At 40.0% G+C, this 21,350-nt stretch overlaps 4 protein-coding genes across 5 annotated transcripts; 2 read left to right on the top strand and 2 right to left on the bottom strand.

The window, feature by feature from the left end:
• The first annotated feature begins 240 nt into the window (after positions 1–240).
• mrm3 (mitochondrial rRNA methyltransferase 3) lies at positions 241–3,360 on the top strand. The gene is made up of 4 exons (XM_022230729.2): positions 241–611; positions 969–1,210; positions 1,859–2,017; positions 2,525–3,360. The coding sequence occupies exons 1-4, from the start codon at positions 247–249 to the stop codon at positions 3,025–3,027; spliced, it is 1,269 nt and encodes a 422-aa protein (XP_022086421.2). The 5' UTR covers positions 241–246; the 3' UTR covers positions 3,028–3,360.
• Positions 3,361–3,668: 308 nt separating this feature from the next.
• LOC110976983 (fructose-bisphosphate aldolase C-like) lies at positions 3,669–15,776 on the top strand. 2 transcript variants are annotated; one of them, XM_022230730.2, is made up of 8 exons: positions 3,669–3,777; positions 10,276–10,423; positions 10,990–11,201; positions 11,672–11,890; positions 12,044–12,127; positions 12,427–12,601; positions 12,892–13,091; positions 13,870–15,776. In XM_022230730.2, the coding sequence occupies exons 2-8, from the start codon at positions 10,321–10,323 to the stop codon at positions 13,960–13,962; spliced, it is 1,086 nt and encodes a 361-aa protein (XP_022086422.1). In that variant the 5' UTR covers positions 3,669–3,777; positions 10,276–10,320; the 3' UTR covers positions 13,963–15,776. The 2 variants fall into 2 exon arrangements, with proteins under 2 accessions (XP_022086422.1, XP_022086423.1); XM_022230731.2 differs by lacking the exon at positions 3,669–3,777 and adding an exon at positions 8,667–8,821.
• Positions 15,777–15,779: 3 nt separating this feature from the next.
• On the bottom strand, positions 15,780–18,897 carry LOC110976985 (macrophage migration inhibitory factor-like). Its single transcript, XM_022230737.2, has 4 exons — positions 17,831–18,897; positions 17,478–17,604; positions 16,999–17,180; positions 15,780–16,653 (listed from the first exon to the last, which is right to left on the bottom strand). The coding sequence occupies exons 2-4, from the start codon at positions 17,583–17,585 to the stop codon at positions 16,572–16,574; spliced, it is 372 nt and encodes a 123-aa protein (XP_022086429.2). The 5' UTR covers positions 17,586–17,604; positions 17,831–18,897; the 3' UTR covers positions 15,780–16,571.
• Positions 18,898–19,037: 140 nt separating this feature from the next.
• On the bottom strand, positions 19,038–21,173 carry LOC110976984 (macrophage migration inhibitory factor-like). The gene is made up of 4 exons (XM_022230736.2): positions 21,015–21,173; positions 20,652–20,778; positions 20,109–20,290; positions 19,038–19,514 (listed from the first exon to the last, which is right to left on the bottom strand). Exons 2-4 carry the CDS (start codon positions 20,757–20,759, stop codon positions 19,433–19,435), a joined length of 372 nt encoding a protein of 123 aa, XP_022086428.2. The 5' UTR covers positions 20,760–20,778; positions 21,015–21,173; the 3' UTR covers positions 19,038–19,432.
• Positions 21,174–21,350: the final 177 nt, after the last annotated feature.

Below are 21,350 nucleotides of genomic sequence, written 5' to 3'. Positions count from 1 at the left end.
CACCCACTCCTTATGCATTTGCTGCTCATCATCACTTCCTGAAGTGTTTCCCAATTCGTGGGAGAAATCATATTCTGAACCCAGAATTTTAAAATGGAATGGACTTGGCTGGCCCCGCAATTTTTCTTCCATTGTCAATGTGTTTTCCACTTTTTCAGTGGTTTTTTCGCATAATGGTCTCATCTTGTCCCCGCCCCTTTAACTTTCAAATATAGGTCTAGCGCCCCCACTTCCAGAGTTTTCAATATGGCGGCGCCCAAGAGAAGTCTCATGCTTGTTTTGGCGAAGCTTTCTATCCCACAGAATACATGTCTGCGTCGATCTATTCCCATGTCGCCGAATAGGAGCTTTGCAGTCACATCGGTCGACATGATTAGAGGATTCCGAGGATCTGATATCAAAGCTGGGCCAAAAAATCGGAAGTCAAACCAGCGCAACGCAATTGACACGATTGAACACGTTGAATTAAGCGAGGACGTGGACGGCAACCTTCGAAACACCTCTGTGAGGAATTTGCCGAAGCAGAGCCCAATGAAAAGTTCTGTTGCTGCTGAAGGCGATGTTTCAAAATTAAACTACGAGAAGGCTGGAGTAGATGACAAACGAATTGGGTAAGAACCTACTAGGCCTAGGATTTTCTAACTTTAACTGACATTAATTGACAATGACTGAGTTTTACAACATGTAGTTAAGTAGTTTGATTCAGGCCTACCAATTACCATGCCTACATGTTTTTCCATGTGATTTCACCTTTTTTCTTACTTTCCCCTCTGTCACCCTGGTCATCAATGCCTACCTAGCCCTTTTTAAAATGAATTTGTAGTCATTGTGTTCTCTCTTGCCACGTGCCATGCTAAAATGATGCTTGCACTGGTCACTTGGGTTGATTTGCATATGACTGATATTTTGGGGAAGGGGTGTTCCTATCTCCTCTCACTTATAAATTGTTCCTGTTTAACTATCTACAGGCGCCTTATGATGCTTGCCAAGTCACGTAAGCTGCGTGACCAAAAAGGAAGAGTGATGCTAGAAGGGAGACGACTCATAACCGATGCTATTGAATCGGGGCTCCAAGCACACACAATATTCTTCAGTCGGCTGGAGAACTTACAAGGCATACCAGTCAACAAGACCCGAGCAACTCTGGTTAAAGTTCCCTTCAAGGATATCACCATGTGGTCTGATGTGGTGACCACACAAGGAGTTATTGGTGAGTGTGACCAGAGGAAATGTCTCCCATCACCTTAAATGGTTCATGGTTCAAGCTAATGTGTATAAAATGTAATGGGTTAGTGGGTTATTGAACAGGAACCCATCGTAATGAGCCAGTTCAATATTCCAACAGGGCATGCCCAAAGTAAAGTGCATCCAAGGTCTGCTCTATCAGCATGGTTCTGTGTGGTTTTCGTTTGGCGTGTGTGTTTTGTTTCCGAATCAGACCTTCCTTGTTTTGAAATATTGAAGTGGCTCATTGATGGTCCTACACCTATGGTTATGCATAAATAGATCTGGGGGGGGCTTCAGCTGTGCACTAAATGGAACTACCATCGATATGATGAAAAATAAGTACCAAAAAAAACCCTGCACGAAGATTGCGCCGTCCATCTGTTCATCTATAGTTAAACAATTACATTGATTTCTGGTGGATCAAAGATGAGGCCGAACCTGTGAGCGCAAGTGGTCTCTCAGCAACAGTGAATACAATAGTTTCGCCCATCAACCCCCCCATTTCCTGAAAGCTAGGTCCGCCCCTATTATGTACCATTAATTTGACCCCCACCCACCCCACGTCATAGTCATACAGTGGATTGATTTTGTTTTCAAAGAGAGATTTCTCACATTTTTCTCCTCCACACAGGTGTTTTTCAGAAGCCAACCTTCACTAGTATGCACCAGTCAGAGTCATTGATCCTTCCCTTGACATTGATCTGTGACAACATCAGGGAACCTGGAAACTTAGGCACAATCCTTCGTTCAGCCGTGGCAGCCCAGTGCGAGAAAATTCTCCTGACCAAAGGTTTGTTTAAATAAAAAGTTCCCCGCAAAAAAAGTTGCATTTCAAGTCTCTGGGAGTTCTCTTTGTCCATCATTGTTTATTTTTTTGCTTTTGTCTCTTTATACCAAAGGAATAAAACTTAGCATCCCGAATTCTCATTCATAAATAATATGTTGGAAACATTTCTGACAATTTCACTGTTCATGCCATTATTACACATGTCCAGTTCACTTGATCATGTCCACTTGAAATATACACTGCTCATAAAGTTAAGGACCACTTCTTAATTTGTGTATACTTTTTTATACGAGATATTTTACCACTAAATATGTGCATTTGGTGTTTTGAAACAATCTCAACATTTTTTATTCCAATGAGAACACCGTCTAGACAAACAAAAAAATGAAAGAACTAGACCCCACTCATTGCTTGAAAAAAAATTACAAGCTGAGAAAAAGGTGGTCCTTAACTTTTTTGGGTAGTGTACTTCCTAAAAGTCCTTTGACTTCTGACCTTTTACCTCAATAGGATGTGTTGACCTCTGGGAGCCCAAGGTGCTGCGTTCGGGAGCAGGAGCCCATTTCTGCGTGCCAATCATTGCAAACATTCCATGGAAGGAGATGCCAAATTATGTGGATGAAAATGTCACCGTCCATGTTGCAGAAAATAATGTTTCTGTCGAGGAGCTTCCAGAGAGTAACACACCAAGAAGGTTCCATTATCCAGGGAAACCTCATGGACATGAACATGAAGAATGGAATCAAGATCTCAGCGATGACGCTGATCTTTCTGATCAAGTTTTGGAATCCAGAATCTATCATGAGGTAGACTGGAGAGTCAGATCGGCATTGGTCATTGGTGGAGAAACCGAGGGTTTGAGTGACCGCGCACTGGAAATGTGTGACAGGTCATCAGGTTATCGAGTACACATACCCATGCCTGGGTTAATGGAGAGCCTCAACTCGGCCATTTCTGCTAGCGTCATAATTTTTGAGGCTCTGAGACAAAATATGACATTAGAAAAATCCTGACAATATACCAGACAACCTTAAACCACCGAGGTTGTCAGAAGAGTACTTTCCTGATCCTAAAATGTGTCCATCCAAAACTACTCATTCAGTCACTGGCAACAACATACATATAGGCAGGTTGTAGAAATTCAATAATGCAGCATTTATACAATCCTTAAATTTAGCCCTTCAGATTTTTCCAATATATATGAAGTAACCCATTGGTAATTTAAATTTTTCCTTTTAAAGGGAAGTCATATTTTTGCTTAAGTTACATGACTCTTTCATGAATGTAATAAAGTATTTGTTTTGATTATTATCAAAACCCCCGTTTGCTTAAACTGTTTCTTTTTTATATCAAACATGTTTCAGATTGTCCATGTCCATATTTTTAAATAGAAGCTGGATTACTGTTTTATAAAAATGTCATTGCAGTTCGTTTCATAATTCAGTTTTATATTCTATTCAGTTTTTATCATGATTTAGTCGATATCAAAAGCCATCGGATTGATTCAATCATTCGTGCATGTGAAACTTGAAAAGGGGTCGCTCCTGTCTGCTTGATTGCATTTTTACTTTGCTGTGTCCGAAGGTTGATGCATGCCACGGCCAGCACTCTTGCAGACGACAGAATTTCAACCGTATTTATATTGTAAAGGGCGCCCTCTGCCGCTTCTGTTGATTCCTTGCACATGCGTATTTAATAATACATGAGAATCTCTTTTGCTCTGCCGTTCGAGCGACGAGGATCAATCTTGGATCACTTGGCCCGTAAGTGTTGGCTTTTTTCTGTATCTGTGCATTTATTGTAGAAGTTGAAGGCACAGAAATGGAGGAGATTCGATTTTTTTGTGCAAAGTGTCAGTTGATGTTAAAATTATTGTGGGAAAAAAAGGTATTTTGCTTTGTCAGAAGTTGTCGTCACAGCTCATTATTTTGCGAAATGCGAGTGTCTACGTGCTTGAATGCGGGTATCCAGGACCCGCAGGGCAAGGCACATCAGAAGTGCAAAGGTCATCATGAATGCTGCCGTTTACATACGGCTTGCTCCATTTTCTCTTATTTTCTCGTTTATTTGAAAGGGCTGCAATACTCGGAATTTTCTACCAATTGGATATGCTTGAAATTGCATCATAGCCAGTTTTAAATCAAGATACAATTTTTGTAGCTTGCTATTTGTATTTCAACAGTGTGCATGACAATTGACGTGCTAAAGTCCAAACTGTAAATTTCGGCTGAGCCTAGTCGGAGCATGGAGGAACTTGGACCCAAAAGATTACCTTTTTTAACATTTTGGATATAGTCGGGCAATGGTAGGGTCCAAGTACCTTCCATAGACTTTTGCCTCCATTAATTCATTTCACTTAAAATAGCTCGTACCCCGAATCAAAATCCTCTAAATTCACCTCCCAAATGGCTCCAAAATGGTCCTTAATTAAACTGTCTAATGCGCCCAGCTGAGGATCAAGTGATAATTGGAGATTCCAATAATGATAATATGGTTTACTCATTTATGGAAAGAAAAGAGAAAATTTTCCTTCAAATCGGAAACGCTCACTGACGAGTTCAAAGATGCTATCTTTCCTCAAATAGTATTTTGAACTATATGTTGCATGATGTCCTGTTGACAACGTCACGGTGCGCCGGCCTAGCGGACCATTCAGAGAATTCATGCTGCATTGGCACACGAGCGCCAATGACTGTTTCCTGAGCACCGTAATGTTCAGTGAACAGTTTTGATTTGGTCACAGCCACCAAACTATAGGCTGAGCCTATAATTTATGCTGTACACCCTTTAAACCAGTCATTGTCACAGTTGGACACCCAGGAACTTCTGTACATTATTGAGTAGCACGAAGGGTAAATTTGCGGCATATTGAAAGTCCATAGTGACATCATGCCGACCGTAAGAATGCCAGTGTTCCATCAACAGGTTAATCTGTTGTAAAGAACTAGAGTTAAGGCTAAAGTCATTGCTTATTTGTTACATGGTTATATTTTCAGAGAAATTCTCTGGAAACAACTGCTTTTAATTCAAATATTATTTCAGAAAAAAAATTTATAGGTTTTTGTTTTTATTTAAAACTTCACTCTCCAGAATGTAACTAATGAGATCAGTAAATAGAATTTAGAATACATTAATAAATCCCTGTCATCTGATTGGTGGATCATTGATCACATTATTGAATTTGTTCTGTTCAGTAATACCCATTGAATAGAACTTCACTTGACTGGTTCCATCTCCATTTCATATACATTGTATCTCATTCCCAGTAAGAAAGGAAATATGGAGACAGAAACCAGTCTCACATGACTACTACTGGTGTAGTAGGTGTGGCAGTTTGAAAGTTAGCCATTGGTGTGTTTGATCATAACATAACATGAGGACAACAAAAACCCCTCAAGTAGCATATTGGCTGGACCGTGTACCATATAAGGCATGGGAAATAATGGAGTACGGTCCTGGTTGGAAAGGTTTGAAAAACCTAGGAATATCCTGAAATTTTTTTTCTTCAATTTGTCACTTTCAATTATTGTTGAAAATTTGTACAGTGACTATAAAAGGCATTGCCTAAATGCCTATGAGCTTGGATACAGGTAAATAAGTAGGGTACGTGTCATCCAATCTTTTTTTTTGAGTCCTAACAATCCTTGACTGTGCCAGTCAGGCTCTGTGGTCTGTTTAAGTTATCTTTTGTATCTGCTGGAACTGAATAGCATTACCCTATGTCTGAAGGTAAAGTGAGGGATTTTGACAGTATCAATGATGGTTTCAGTTGTCTGAGTAAATATACTAAGAGTTCAATCTGTCAGTCACCATCCTTGCTCAGCAGCAGCATTTACAAACTTTGGCTGTAATCCTGAACATTTGGTGAGAATAAAATTATATTCAACAAGGCATAAAGAGGTGACCACAAAATGTGCATTTACATGTATCAACAAGTTCCGCTGATACATGTATTTAAAATTTTTCAGCAATAATGACACCTCAAAATTTTGAATTGATTGAGAATGGACCAATTTGGCATTTGGAGCATTATTAATAAAACTTTAAATGCTAATCTTGACACATTGGTACTTTTTGTGTAGATGACTATTCTTTAATTCAGCTGCGTTTGATAAATATGATCCCATTCCAGCTTTTTGTCTTGTGCCATGTAAGGTTAAAATCCCTTTTTTGTTGACCGATTTCAAGGTATGTAATAAAATAGCATTTTCACTCGTTGAATCAGTTCACATGTTTAACAGAAGCTTGTACATCTGATTTATCTCTAATTTTGAAATTTCATTCCTAAGATCCAACTGTTGCACTAGTTGGACCATTTCTCAGGGTCTTAGAATTCAGTCAACTTTGTCACACATTCAGTTTTAGCATTATGCATAACCTATAGCAAAATTCCATTTCCTTTTCACTAAACCTTGTGTGTGCTTTGTGGCCTAGACACAGGACCGCTTGCCTGTCTGTGATGATTTGTATTATATTAGTTATTACACCTTTTGATCAGCGGTATCCCAGCTCCATGTCTGTGGATGTGTGCGCCTTATACATGCACCTGCACCTACGTGTATTACAGTATAGGATATGACCCGATGTGTGACTGATACTGTGATACTTAGCATCATGCAATGATATGGAGCGATATGGATGCCACGCATAGCAAGGAAGTCAAATACAGTATTTTCATGTATGTATGTAACCTTTTTAATTAAGATAGTGAGGCACCGCTACACTCGACTTAATAAGGAAATTTGTGAATTTAAAGATTCCCCTGACATTTGTCCATTGACATGTATGCTCCATATTTTTCATGATAATGTGTACAAAGCCCTTTATTGCTTCAGTGTTATTTTGCGTGCATTTTCTCTTTAAACTTTTTTTTTTCCATCTGTAAAATGAAGCTCCAACAATCCCGGGGTTGTTCAAATCCAACATGCATACTTGCCGTCTAAATATATGATTGGTTCTTTTCTCTTTTCCTATTAATCTAATGATTAGATTAATGTTTTCAATTGTCTGTACATGTATATTAGACAATATGATGCAATGACATGAACGCAGCAGATGTGATCTGGTAGTGTCGCATCTTGCCACATCACTCTGTCCACCTGTCCCAAGGATCGGCAAAAACAAATTTGGACACGCAGTTTTTGTTTGTTCAAAATTATTATTATTTTTTTTTACATGCTCAACACTTGTGAATACCGGTTGATCTTCACATTTCTCTCCAAAAGACTGGGTGCAGTGGAAATGTGGCCTACATAGCACCAACTAATGTCAGTGTACAATTTTGTCCCAGGAGAGGGGCGCATCTTTGATTCCTGGATGGAACCTTGGTTAATGGTCTTCAAATGTTACACAGTGTGTGTATGTGGCCATGTCGGTTATTATTTTCATTCCGTGTTTGTTTTGTGGAGTCATATCTACACCTAGTTCACAGCTGTTGCAGACTGACTTACAACATGTACAATATATGGCAAAGTTCTCCTAAGAGGTATTATTCGTGGACTATGGTCTCATTTGTAAATTTCATATTGAATGCATGTACCATGAAATTATTAACCAATCAGTGTGAACAAAATGGAATAAGAACAATCCTGGATGGTTTCTCTTTATAAATTGTTACATACTGTGCGTGTATGTGTACACAAGGCGCTGTGTCGCCAAATTACTGTGCTGCTCGGGTACATGTGGTGTACATGTCAGTGAAGGGCAGTAAATAGCATCCCTTATGCCAGTACATAATGTGAAGATAGGTAATGTACACGTGTGCTGTACATGTTCATGCACTCACTGCATGCTGCAATATCCATGTTAGGGCCGAGTCCCAGAAGAAGGTCAAGTTATGCACTGCCTTAAAGAGACTGCATGGACCAGGAAAAATCACCACAGAAAAATGTGTGTACAGTTCTAAATATTAAGAATAGTAGTAAATAAATGTTGTCATTTTATCACGTAGTGATTGTGATGTATACTCCTTGGGTTTATTGGCTGTGCTGATAATAGATCTGTGTTCAATTTTCAGATTTTTTAGAATGGCCAAACCCTTAAGATTGATTAATTTCTCCCAATTCCTATGCGGTCTAAATTCTTCTTAATTTGCCATACTATCCTGGACTACAGAACTGTCACAGTTGGCCCAGTCTCTTTGAAATGAAATTTTTCATGGGGTGGGATTTCATAGCACTTGGGGAGAGCATTTCACTGCATAGTGTTTGAAGTTTGCAGATTCAGGAATTCTTCTGACTGAATAGCAATAAAGGTCTTTGTCTCTCGGTCTTTTCAAACTGGGAACCATTATGCTAAGCTACCTGACTACTATTGTGCTGTGACCTTGCTCCATTCCAGGTAGAACAGCTTATCACAAACTATCTTCCTGTTTGTTGAAGCGCAGTTGTTGGTTTTAGAATATGACCTTTTCCCACCCACAATTCTCTCACATAGTGACTCTGCAATATACCACAATCCACTCCTTTCTCAAACAAACTGTATCATTGGCCAAGCCTGTTGCTGTTTACTGCACAAAGGTGGCTCAAAGTAAGCGTCCATGTGATTGGCTACTTTCCAGAGGCGTGGCAGGGTTTGGGTCAGGAAATCATGGATATTCATAAGGACCCTACACAGCTGAGCATCAGCATAAAACCTACCATTCATTTTTTCTGTACATGCACAATACATGCAGAGTATAAAAACTTTACTGCAGACGTGGCATAGCCATCCTTGGTGGTATTGTGTAGTGAGGGCAAGGCTTTTTAACTAGCACAAGTCATAGTGTGTAACAGGAAATCCATACGGTATTCAGTTTTTTTCTGTGAGGTGAGTCTTCGACTTGTATCTCATACATGTACTTCCTTGTATAAAGTTTTATTTAATACATATATGTACTCTGTACATTTTGGTTACCTGTGCTGCAGTATTTTGGGGAATTTATAGTACACTGCTTAGTCAGGTGTCAGATTTGCTGCAGTGTTTTGGGGGATTTATAGTACACCACCCAGTCAAGTGTCAGATTTTGCTGCAGTATTTTGGGGAATTTATAGTACATCCCGTAATCAGGTGTCAGACTTTACTGCAGTATTTTAAGGGACTTATAGTACTCCACCTTGTCAGGTGTCGGATTTTTTGGTCTACTTATCCGTTTACTGAAACATTGAAAAGAAATATTTACAAGTACAGGTAGTTCTTGGTTGTCAAAAGACAATTCAACAAATTTACACCTGAAGAAATGTGTCATGCTGGAGGAAAATATATGCATGTACCAAAACGTTTGATTCTCGCAGACCCATGTAAACTACAAATCTGCATAAAAATGAGATAAGATGACAAATGAAAGTACCGAGTCATCGTAAATTGCAGAGTCATTACTGTCACACAGTGACTGGTCCTCTCTTGATATCTGACAGCATCACAATTTTTGTCCAGTAGGCTTTAGTCTGAGGAAGTGTTCAGGGTTTAACGATGCTGGTACCTTCATCTGTATACAGTCAGTCTTTCGTAGTTCAGCTTCCGGTTATTTCTCTCCACTTCCTACAAGAACTAACCAGCATATGTTTTTTGCCTTTGATTCTTATCATAAAATGTACATACATGTACAAGTACAGTCAAACCTCGTTAATAAGGGGCCCTTCGGACTTGGCATATTACCTTGTTATAACAGGAACCTTGTATTATCAGGAATGAAAACAATGATAAACAAAGGATTGGGAACTAAAATTTTCCTTGTTATAAACAGACTCTTGTATTAACAGTGCTCTTATTAACGAGGTTCGACTGTACTTGCATACATGGACGTCATTTATGGATGCTCTTAACTTCCTTGGTACATGGACTGTCCGACTTTCTCAGATACTGTAGAGACAGACTGGCAGTACATGAGAACACTTTTTACCTGATTAGTTTAAATACATTTAAAAAAGAAAAGGGGCTGTGTATGTGAGTGCCACATTTCCTATCAACACGTGGTTGAGATCTTCGTCACTGGGACTTGTCAGAGGCCAGATTGGCCAGGGTGCATCACGGTCAGTGCAATGTCAGAAGCAACAGGTACAGGTGCCAGACCCACAGGTGCAGTGTCATGAAGTGGCTGAGAAAATAACATTGCTAAGTAGATGTTTGTGCTTAGCAGAAAACCAGCTGGTATTTTATGGTATGGTATTGTGGCTCGAAACCAATTTTTGCTATGTACATGTATGTGCTCAGTAGTTCTTCTGAAATTGCTCATGATCTCTGTCTTTACTCACAGGCTCCTTTCATCAAATCCTCTCCCGCAGATTTCTTTGTCATCTTGAAAGCAAGACCAGTCTCATCCGATCAAAATGGCACCGTACCTGACCCCTGAGCTGAAGAGAGAACTGGTGGAGACAGCCAACAAGATCATTGCCCCAGGAAAGGGCATCTTGGCAGCCGATGAGAGTACAGGTGAGTCCGTTTTACCCCCATCAGAAACTGTGGATGGCCATGGGTCACTTACCAAGGACAGCTAAATGACGATGCCCCTCCCCCGCACCTTTTCAGATCTCAGACCCTGTCAGGGCTTCATTTTTAGCACCATATTCTGTTTGAGACATTTACTGTGGCAGCCAAATGATAACCTTTCAAACTTTAGATGTCAAGTGCTTCTCTGGAAGAACAGGGAGTTGTATTGAGCTCCAATTCTGGTACTAAACTTGTAAAATTGGGGCTTGAAATCCAAGATAAATGCCAAGTCGAGACTTGTAAACCAGCGCAGTGTGAGTCCAGTAGTACAGTGCACATGTAACCAATAGACTCCTTCCAGCTGGTCCTGGGTAATGGTCCCTTTAACAAGAAACCATTGAAAAAGCATGAAGTGCAATCTCCAAAATGAGTGTAGCCAGACTCATGCAGTTTAAAGGCAGTCTGGGTGCAGAGGGATGGTATCTGTTCAGCCTGTTTCATTATTTTGCCATTTTACTACCAATATTTTATGTGCAGTTAGGCGCAAACTCCATACCTTTCATTATCAGGAACCATGGGTAAGCGCCTGGCCAACATCGGTGTGGAGAACACGGAAGAGAATCGCCGTCTGTACCGTCAGCTTCTGTTCACTACGGACCCTGCCATCGGTAACAACATCAGCGGGGTGATCCTGTTCCATGAGACCCTCTACCAGAAGGCAGATGATGGAACACCCTTTGTTGAGCTCATCAAGCAGAGGGGCATTGTTCCTGGCATCAAGGTTGGTCTTTTCATGCTGTTTTTGATTTTAGTATCCAGAATTTTTGGCTTGAAGTTTGATTAAGCTGTACCTCTATATAGTCTTTTAATTAATAGAATTACAGATTTTTATTGTAATCATATCGTAATTATTGGAGTATTGTTTGCACGAGCGATCTGCAGAAAGGTGAAACTGTAAGTTACCCTGTGAAAAATAATTATTAATAATGTGGCAAAAAAAAACTAAATCAGTAACAAAGTACTTGTTAGTCTTGTTTGAGATGTAGTCATGTTTGTGGTTGAGGGAAGCCTTTTGGATTTTGCTGAAGGTTGCTTCCACAAAACAGGCAAAGAGAGTCCTGACTTTAGAGGAAAGTTCTTGTTAAATCTCAAAAAACTTAATTATGGGCTTAGTCACATTTATACCAAATTCAGTGTCCTTGATTGCACGCAGATGTTGACCCATTGTTAACCTGTTTCCAAATTCCTAAGGTTGACAAGGGCGTGGTGCCCCTGGCTGGATTCAACGGGGGCGAGTGCACCACCCAAGGCTTGGATGATTTGGGCACACGCTGTGCCCAGTACTATAAGGATGGGGCCCGCTTTGCGAAATGGCGTTGTGTACTGAAGATCACCGACCTGACCCCATCGGATGTAGCCATGAGGGAGAACGCTAACGTCCTGGCTCGCTACGCAAGCATCTGTCAGCAGGTACGATGAACAGATTCAACCTTGAACTCATGTTCTCTTTACCCAAACCCTCCCAGGATCAGTAAGTAGCGTAGAATGAGAGGTAGACCCTCATGTGAGTGGCTGTGACCTGCGATTGTCTCTCTTCCTGATCTTTTTGTTCTCACCTTGCAGAATGGTCTGGTGCCCATCGTGGAACCCGAGGTCCTCTCTGATGGTTCACACGACTTGGCCAGATGTCAGTTTGTCACAGAGAAGGTCAGTTTCTCCTTGTCTGGCATCCGTACTTCAATAACTCCAAACAAATGGTGTTTGGAGCTTTTGAACATCTACCAACTGACAGAATTCATTTTGCAGCCTGTCTCCTTTGCTTTGATATCAGGCTGTATCAGATTTTCTTGGCCACGGCAGGCAATATTACAGAACTCTATAGGAAATGGCTGACTAACTACAGGCTAGCGGCTTGCATAGTCTAACATATTGTTTCTAGCCACATCCAGATCATTTGTATCATCTCATGGGTCTCTTTACCTGTTCGTTAATGGTTCTTCTCTTAGGTACTGTCCCACACCTACAAGGCTCTGATTGATAATCACGTCTTCTTGGAGGGCACTTTACTCAAGCCCAACATGGTGATGGCAGGGCAGAGCTGCCTCACCAAGTACACTCCAGAACAAGTGGGCCAGGCCACGGTGATCACTCTGCAGAGGACTGTACCCCCAGCCATGCCAGGTGACTAGGCTCAGTCATTTGTAGGTCACAGGTCACGTGTCAGGTCATAGGTCGTGGTTTAATATATTACGGTAAAAGAAGGATTAGTGGAAATGACTTTTTGAGGAAGAAGTTTTGATTTTAAGTGGAGCTGTAATCGAGTCAAGTCAGGTTGCAAGTAGTGTAAGAGGAACAGTGATAAACCAATGCATTTGTTGCAGTTCATTTGAGTCGCTTGTCACTTGCCCTGTCAAGGTTCATGGGGTGAAGTCATACCAGAATCACAAGATGTTTCTTTTCCCACAATGTAGGCGTGTGCTTCCTGTCTGGTGGCCAGTCAGAGGAGGAGGCGTCATGCAACTTGAACGCCATCAATGCTTACCCCGGCAAGAAGCCTTGGGCACTGACCTTCTCCTACGGCCGAGCTCTGCAAGCTAGCGTGCTCAAGGCTTGGGGAGGCAAGGCGGAGAATGTCAAGGCAGGACAGGACGAACTGCTCAAGCGTGCACAAGTGAGGCCTAGAACTTGTAGTGTGTCCTTGATTCGCAAGATTTCTTGGGCAAAGACATGTCTGATTTTGTGGACCACAACTGAACAGACTTGAATTGTCCGTACTTAATCTTTTGCCTGAGAGCTCCCATAGAATGTGTATGATTTAACTCCCTCACTCAGCTGTGGGCTCCATAACAAGTATATATGCCCCCTTCCCTACTTTTTGACCTGGGGGATTACCAATATAATAATCACCCCTCGCCTCTAATTGAAGTGGGACCTTGGACCATGTGCTGTGTCACGCTCTCCTCAAGAATGACCTTTCAGAAATCATCCTTTCCACATGTGACAAGAAATGTCTGCCCATGGTAGACACAAACTCAACCCCACTCACCCTCCCTACCAACGCCCCTCGATGATTGGAGTCCATCTCAAGTACCCTCCAGCTGATATATAGAAATAAGCCTTGCCACGAGAGCAAAATGTACACCCATGGATTCAAACCCATGACCTTTTGGTGACAAGTCGTACTTTGTTTTACACAATCTCTAAGGCTTGTTAAATTTGATTTCAATCAATACATAAATTGCCATATATAGCTTACTGGTTCACTTCTGGTAAATTCTGACACACCCTGTTGTTATCTATTACAAAGCGAATCTATTTCAAATCAAGAGGTTTTTCTCATTGACAATTTGAAGTCAGCCCTGGTGGGGTGTTAACCAGGGCCACTCCTGAAATAAGAGGCAATTAATCTGTGCCCGTCTGACTCCATTAATGGATGTTTTCTTCTGCAGGCTAATGGCTTAGCTGCACAGGGAAAATATGGAGGCGGAGCCACTGGGGCTGCAGGAGGGCAGTCTCTGTTTGTAGCTGACCACCAATACTAAACAGCGCCCTCTTGTGGTTAGGTTCAGAAGACAACCATCATCACAACAGGTGAAACACATCATGCTAAACGGTGCATTTCTGCTCAAATATATCTCTAAAGCCCAGTCAAGGCGTGAGAATTTCAACTCATTTCACACCATGTACATGTAACATGCAGGGTTCCAGTTGACTGAGAAAAATGCGCTGCTTCTATTTGAAGTGCACTCTTTAGCGTTATCTTGCCTCCAATTACTAATGAGTGTCCTAATCCTTGCTTTGAGTAATAAAGAATAATAAAATGGTAAACATGTCAAGTTGTGCACTTCCTGTGATCAAAATAGTAATATAGGATGAGCGTGAAATAACTCTCTCGTGTTGTGAACTCAAAGTGGATTGGAATAGCAGCCCTGAGATAGCCTCATATAAAGGTTGGTAAAATAGCCCCCTCTTGTGGTAAGTTTGCTGATGTGCAGAAAACTGAACTTTAGATTACGGTTGTGATTACCCTTCTCATTATGATTTTGTACAAATTTAATAGAAAAATATGTATTACGAGTCTAAAATTCTTGCAGTTGGGGTTTAGCAAACAAGAGGTGAAGTATTTTCTGTTTAACGATCACCAGTGGAAGGTTAGAGTAGAAGTCAGACAAGTCTGTTAGCTTATTGAAACATCAAGACTCTGTTTTCTTAATTTCAATCTTGTGGCTAGAACTTTGCCAGCATTTTATTTCCCCTGTACACTGTATTTTCAAAAGTCTCAACACTGCCACGTTAAGTCAACAATTTTGGGGAGCTTCATCCAGGAGATGTTACTGAAGTGTTCAGAATTGATTGCAGTTCAGAGGGACTACACTGATGTTGCAGGGACTATCAAATGTTTTTCTCATTGATATTCATGTTTTCTGTTTTACTTGATAATTTACTGGCACAAGCAGCACCAACCACAAGTGGACATTTTCTGTGATGTAGAGATTGAAATGATAATGATGTATATTGTTTGATCATGCCACTTGGACGATTCTTAAGTTTATTTAAAAATTTGTCTCCACCAGCTGCATTCAGATATGGATTAGTTTATCTTAACAAAGTCCCTGCTTTTGATGAGTTCCAAATATTTGTATCCACTCAGTAAAAATTTACAGTTACAATTATTTTTAACAAGAAATCCAAATTATCTTAGAGTCAGTAATCCCGTATATTTTTCTGCATTCTTGGCTTTTTCTTTGAAATATTCATGAATCGAAAAAAAATGTCATAGTTGAGTCAGCTGTGTTGATGTTCAGTAATGGAGGAAATCTGTCAGCAATTTAGTCTGCCAATAAATGTTCCCTTGTTAAAATGCTCAATTCCTAAACCTTCAGAAATAATGTGTGACATTGGTTGTGGTAGACTCACTTGTTACCTAATAATCTTGAAGTACTACCAAAACCATTTGCTATAGATTTGTATAAATTTTTGTATAGATATTCCCGCTGAAATTTACTTTTTTTCCTAAAACAGAGAGAACCGATTTTATTTAGAAGAACTGAGGGAAGGAATTATAATTTTTTTATTTTGAATATGGACATTTATTTGCAAATATATAAAACGATCATCTTAAAAGTTGGCCGATACATGAAACAAGCCAACGATTTTACTTTTTGTCATGTCATTGACACTGATTGCAATTGCCTCTCGGTGGACTTTCAGATGGGCAAAGATTATCTATTCTTTATATTCCCCATCCAGATTTTGCATGTTTCATAGCTGGTTACTGCTTGCATTTGGATTGTTCATAGTTCAATATTCTTTCGGGAAAAACTGCTAATAATATACCAATAATCATTAAACCACACAGTTCGTGAGCTGTCTCCATTTTATTTCTATCCGATTATTCACAATACTAAATTGTCTGCAAGCACGTTTTACAAACTAAAAATGTATTGCTCTATTTGTAATGCACTAAAGCAACATTTAGTCTTATCCCTCAGACAGCAACTCATGACAGTAAATTTGCACAAACAAGATAACATTCGCGTTCTTATCTATCAGACAGCAACTCATGACGGTAATTTCCACAAAAAAGTAACATTCATGTTTTGATTGCAGCAAACAGTGCTTACAGGTCAGTGACCTCAGAAGGCTGGTGTCATATGTTTAATTTCTGCAAGAAAGATAATCATGGTCCATGGAACAGTTCCGGCATTGTTTTGTTAACCGATATTTAAAAGAAAAGTACTGATAAAGAGAAAGAGTATGCAACTCTTTGTTATTGTAACAATTTGGTAATTCTTAATCTGCCACTCGTACCAGTGAAACATTAATGTATTGCCAGTCCTCAACATTTTATGCAAAATAAAACATCAATTTTGCAAGAAACCTACAGCAGAAGCGAGTTACTACAAGCTTTAGACATTTTATAAAAACGTCAATTTCTCACAGCATCTACATCTTAAAAGTCATTAATGTTTGTTTGGTTTTTTCTTATATAATTTCAAGAAATTGAAGTTTGGTTAAAAGCTCATTCATCTGCTCCAAGCGCGAATACCATTGAAAAATGTTTTTGATGGGAAGACACCATCCTTTCCACTGAGCCAACCTATTCTAAATCTTGTTGAATAACATCAACCATAGTTGGACAAGAACGTCTTCACTCTGAATGCCGCTGGCTAATAAGCTTTCCAAAAATCCCAACATGAGTTGGCTCCTTCTGATGGAAGGACACAATGATCCTATCAAAATAAAACCATAAAGATCGATGAAAATGAATTCATAAACAGATACAAAAAGCAAAGTTTGGACTGATGCAAGTCTATGTTTCATACAAAACAACATGAAACTGATTCCACCGGGCCATACGCGGTTTGAAACCAAGTTGAATTTCTTGGCAATCAATCAACCATTATCTTCCTTTTCTTAAGGCGACTCACAGAAGAAATTTAAAATTCAGTACAGATCTTATTTAAATGTTAGGATGCAAAGCTTCTCTTGAACTTCGTAAACGTTTTCAGCCCAAATCATTATTTGGCCTGTGATGTGGAGACTCGAGAGAAAAAGAGGGATTTCATTGTTTTTACCTGCCGTGGTCAGTGATGCCAAGCTTGTCAGAGAGGAAAGACGTGAGAGATGCCACCCACTTCTCCCTCATGGCGTCGGTGAAATAGTCCGGGTTGTTTCCGTGTATCTCCGTTACAGCCACTGGCTCCATCGACCCAGCTTTCATCATGATCTGGTCAGGGTTAACCTGGATGGTCACTCTCTGTGAAATCATATCACATTGAGTACGAAGTAATGTTAACAATGAGTACTGCTTCAAGCTGCTCAAGATTTCTTAAAAGAAGGAGAGAAACCAAGTGGAACATTATACATGAAATCGACAAGCATGATAGTAAAGGCATTATTTTGATAAGTCCAAAGTTTTCACTTGCATGTGAAATATTTGAGAACAGAAGCTCAACAGAAACTGGTTTGGGACTCAAGTTTTTGAATTCTTTGCAATTAAAGCCTTCCAAAATGGAATTAAAAAGACCCCCCCCAGGATGATGCATTTACTCACCCTTTCAGGTCGGTCGATAATGCTCGCCAGCAGTTGAGAGAACTCCTTGAGAAAGGACTCGTCCACTTTAGCCTTGGGGACACTGGTGCTTAGCTCGCAGAAAGGCATGTTGAATTTTTAGGGTCTCCTACAAACGGAAATTAAAAGCATTCACTTCCTGTAAACTTTTTTCAATACAACCAAGTCTCTACCGTCACAGCCATAATAGCTAGGCTGAAAAATAAGAACCTCACCAAACTGTATTCACGTTTCAAAGCACAAAAAGAAAGCCGCGCTAAACAGTTCAGCAGTAACATGATACAAGAAATTTAAAAAGGTGATTTTTGTTTTACATGATTACATTGAAAACATACCTGCAAACGAATCTTATTGCGTAGGTATGAACTACTCAACAATCATGTGATCGTGAACTGAAATCCTTCCTTTTATACCAACACAAGTGAGGTACATTGTTCAAAGGGTAGAAACGAGTGCGACGTTTTGGGCCCTCGGCACACCGTGCTTCGAATGCATTGCACTCTAGTGTATCCGGGTTGGATTTTGAGAAAGAAGGTGGTTCCAACTCAAAGGTCAGACTGAGTATGAACCACCTATTTGGTACATTGTATGGAATTCTGGATATCGATATAAGGATCATTATAATGATAATAGCGAAATGCGAGCCCTAAAATCAGGAACATAAAGGTGCATTGAAGACTATGAATGACCCAGCAAATCCTTTTTTCGATATCATTGAATAAAATTCAAAGTTTAGCAGGATCCTGTCCAGTTTCCAAGTAAATAAAATTGTAATTGCGTTTTCGTCGAGCTTGTGCAGTGGGCGGGACTATCAGGTGAAACAGAAGGGGGAACTATTCAAAAGAGTTAAACTTTGACGTCACACTTCCCATCAGGTCCTGACACCTTCGCTTTCAGAATTACATGAAGTCCGAGCATTTGACCCTATGAAGTCACCTTCTAGTTCTAAAGCGTTGGGTCCAGCTAGATGAAGTAGGCCTAAGAACGTCCATAATATCACAAGATCGTGACCAGGGGAGTGGCATGATTTTTCTAGACCCCTATTCACATGGTCATGGCTTACATGGAGCGATTAAAAGACCCCTTGTAACCATGGAGATCTGTCATGGTCCGTGTATGTACCGTCCATTCATGTTTGTGCCATTACACACGATATCAGACCATTCGTAACAGTAAGTTTTCTGCAAGCGCATTTTACAAAACTAACAATTGCTCTCTTTGTAATGCACTAAACAACGTGGGTTATCTGTCAGACAGCAACTCATGAGTAAATTTCCACAAACAAGATAACATTCATGTTCGTACCTGTCAGACAGCAAACGGCGGTAAAGTTCCACAAACAAGATAACATTCATGTTTCTAATACAGCAAATAGTGCATAGGTTATCAGTGACGTCTGAAGGAAGTTGTTATTTGTTTAATTTCTGCAAGAAAGATAAAGTCCATGTTGGTCATTCTTGGAAGCTGTGCAGAGAGCACTGATGGCATTGTTTCGTTAACTGATGTGTAAAAGAAACCGATAAAGACAGACACAGCCCAGGGTTCTTGGTTATTCTAATGCTTGTGTAGTTTTAATAATCTGCTACTTGTACCAGTGACACATTAAATCATTGTCAACATTTTACGCAAAAATTTAATTAAATTTTGGAAGAAACCTATAGCTGAATCGAGTTACTAACAGCTTTAAATATGCTTACAAAAATACCAATTTATAATAGCATCTACATTTTTAAAGTCACCAATGTTGTTTTTTCCCTTGTATTATAATTTCAAGAAATTCAATTTTTGTTGGAAACCCCATTAATCTGTTCAAAGCATTAAAAACACCGCAGAAAAATAGAACAGGTTAATGGCAAAATACCATCCTTTTCCACTGTTCCGACCATTCTAAATCGTCCGTTTCGAATACCATTAACTATAGTTGGAAAGGAATGTCTTCACTTTGGCTTCATCTGGCTAACAAGCTTTCCAAAAATCCCAACGTGAGTTGGCTCCTTGTGATGGAAGGACACAATGATCCTGTCGATAAAAAAAACCATAAAGATCGATGAAAATAAAATTATTAATAAAGTGACAGAAAAAGTTCGGACTGATGCAAGTCTATGTTTCAAACACAACTTTGAAACCACTTCCGTGTACGCGGTATGAAACCAGTGTTGTAGTCGAGACCGTCACAAGACCAGATACGAGACCAGACGCAAGACCATGGACAAGACCAGTCAGAAGTAACAGGGCGAGCAATAACAAAGGAATGTTTTGTTGCAGTTCATTTGAATAGATTGTGACTTCAATTCAGACTGGAGGTCTTATGTTGGCCTTGTGCTGGTCTTGTGAAGGTCTTACTGGTCTTGACTACAACACCGTTTGAAACCAAGTTGAATTTCTTTGCAGTCAACAGTCACCGCAGACAGCCAATATCTTCATTTTCTTAAAGAAACACATAGACAGAGTTTGAAAAAACAGATGTGATTGTAAAGTTAGGATGTCAAGCTCCACTTCGTAAAAGTTTTCATCCAATATTAAAAAAAGGTTACATTTTAAAGAAATGCTTTTGCTATTTTTTGGTCTTTGATGTGGAGACTCGAGAGAAAAAGAGGGATTTCACAGTTTTACCTGCCGTGGTCAGTGATGCCTAGCTTCTCAGAGAGGAAAGACGTGAGAGATACCACCCACTTCTCCCTCATGGCGTCGGTGAAATAGTCCGGGTTGTATCCATGTATCTCTGCAATAGCCGATGGCTCCATCGACCCAGCTCGTATTATAATCTGGTCAGGGTTAACCTGGATGGTCACTCCCTGTGAAATCATATCAAATTGGGAACGAAATGATGTTGAAAATGAGTCCCGCTTCAAGCTAGCTGCCCAATATTTCTTTCTTCAGAAGGAAAGAAATTAAGTGACACATATACATGTACGAAATCGAAAGGCACGACGGAAAAGACATCATTTTGATAAGTCCAAAGTTTTCAATAGTTTGCGAAAAATTTGAGAATAGAAGCACACTGTAACTGGTCTGAGGCTAACGTTTTTGAATTCTTTGCAATTAAAGCCTTCCAAAATTACATTAAAACGATACCCCCCCCCCAAAAAAAGAAAACTGAAAAAAAAACTGAAAAAAGAAAAAAGTGAAACCTGTACTGATGATAGGCCTACTTACCTTTTCGGGGCCGTCAACAATGTTCGCCACGAGTTGGGAAAATTCCTTGACGAAGGACTCGTCCACTTTAGCCTTGGGGACACTGGTGTTTAGCTCGCAGAAAGGCATACTGATTTTTTAGGGTCTCCTACAAACAAAAGTTAAAAGCATTCACTTCCTGTAAACTTTTTCCAATACAACCAAGTCTCTACCGTCACAGGCATAATGTTATACTGAAAAATTAGAACCCCACCAAACTGCATTCACGTTTCAATGCACAACAAGCCGCGCTTGTTCAAGCAGTTCAGCAGTAACATGATACAAGAAATCTTAAATGTTGAGTTTTGTTTTAAATTATTACATTGAGAACACAAGAAAACATACCTGCAAACGAATCTTACTGCGTAGGAATGAACTCCTCAACAATCATGTGATCACGAATTAAATCTGCTTCTCCTTTTAACACAAGTGAGGTGCTGTTACCCGGATGTTTTATGTATTAAGACCAGCAACTGCGACGTGTCATTCCCGTAGCGCACGCTGAATATCCGGGTAGGATGCTGAGAAAGCGGCACCTCCAACTCAGAGGTCAAAGTATAAGCCACCTGTTGCGGGTAAATTGAGATTCCGGATATTGATATAGGGATAGCAATAATGAAAATAGCGACATAATAAGAGCCCTCAAACCAGGAACACAGAGGTGCATTGAAGAAAAGAATG

Source organism: Acanthaster planci, linkage group LG09 (assembly GCF_054643075.1).
Source record: "Acanthaster planci isolate LZ-2023a linkage group LG09, COTS_SCS, whole genome shotgun sequence".
Taxonomy (NCBI): Eukaryota; Metazoa; Echinodermata; class Asteroidea; order Valvatida; family Acanthasteridae; genus Acanthaster; species Acanthaster planci.
This window is presented reverse-complemented; position numbering and strand designations above follow the sequence as displayed.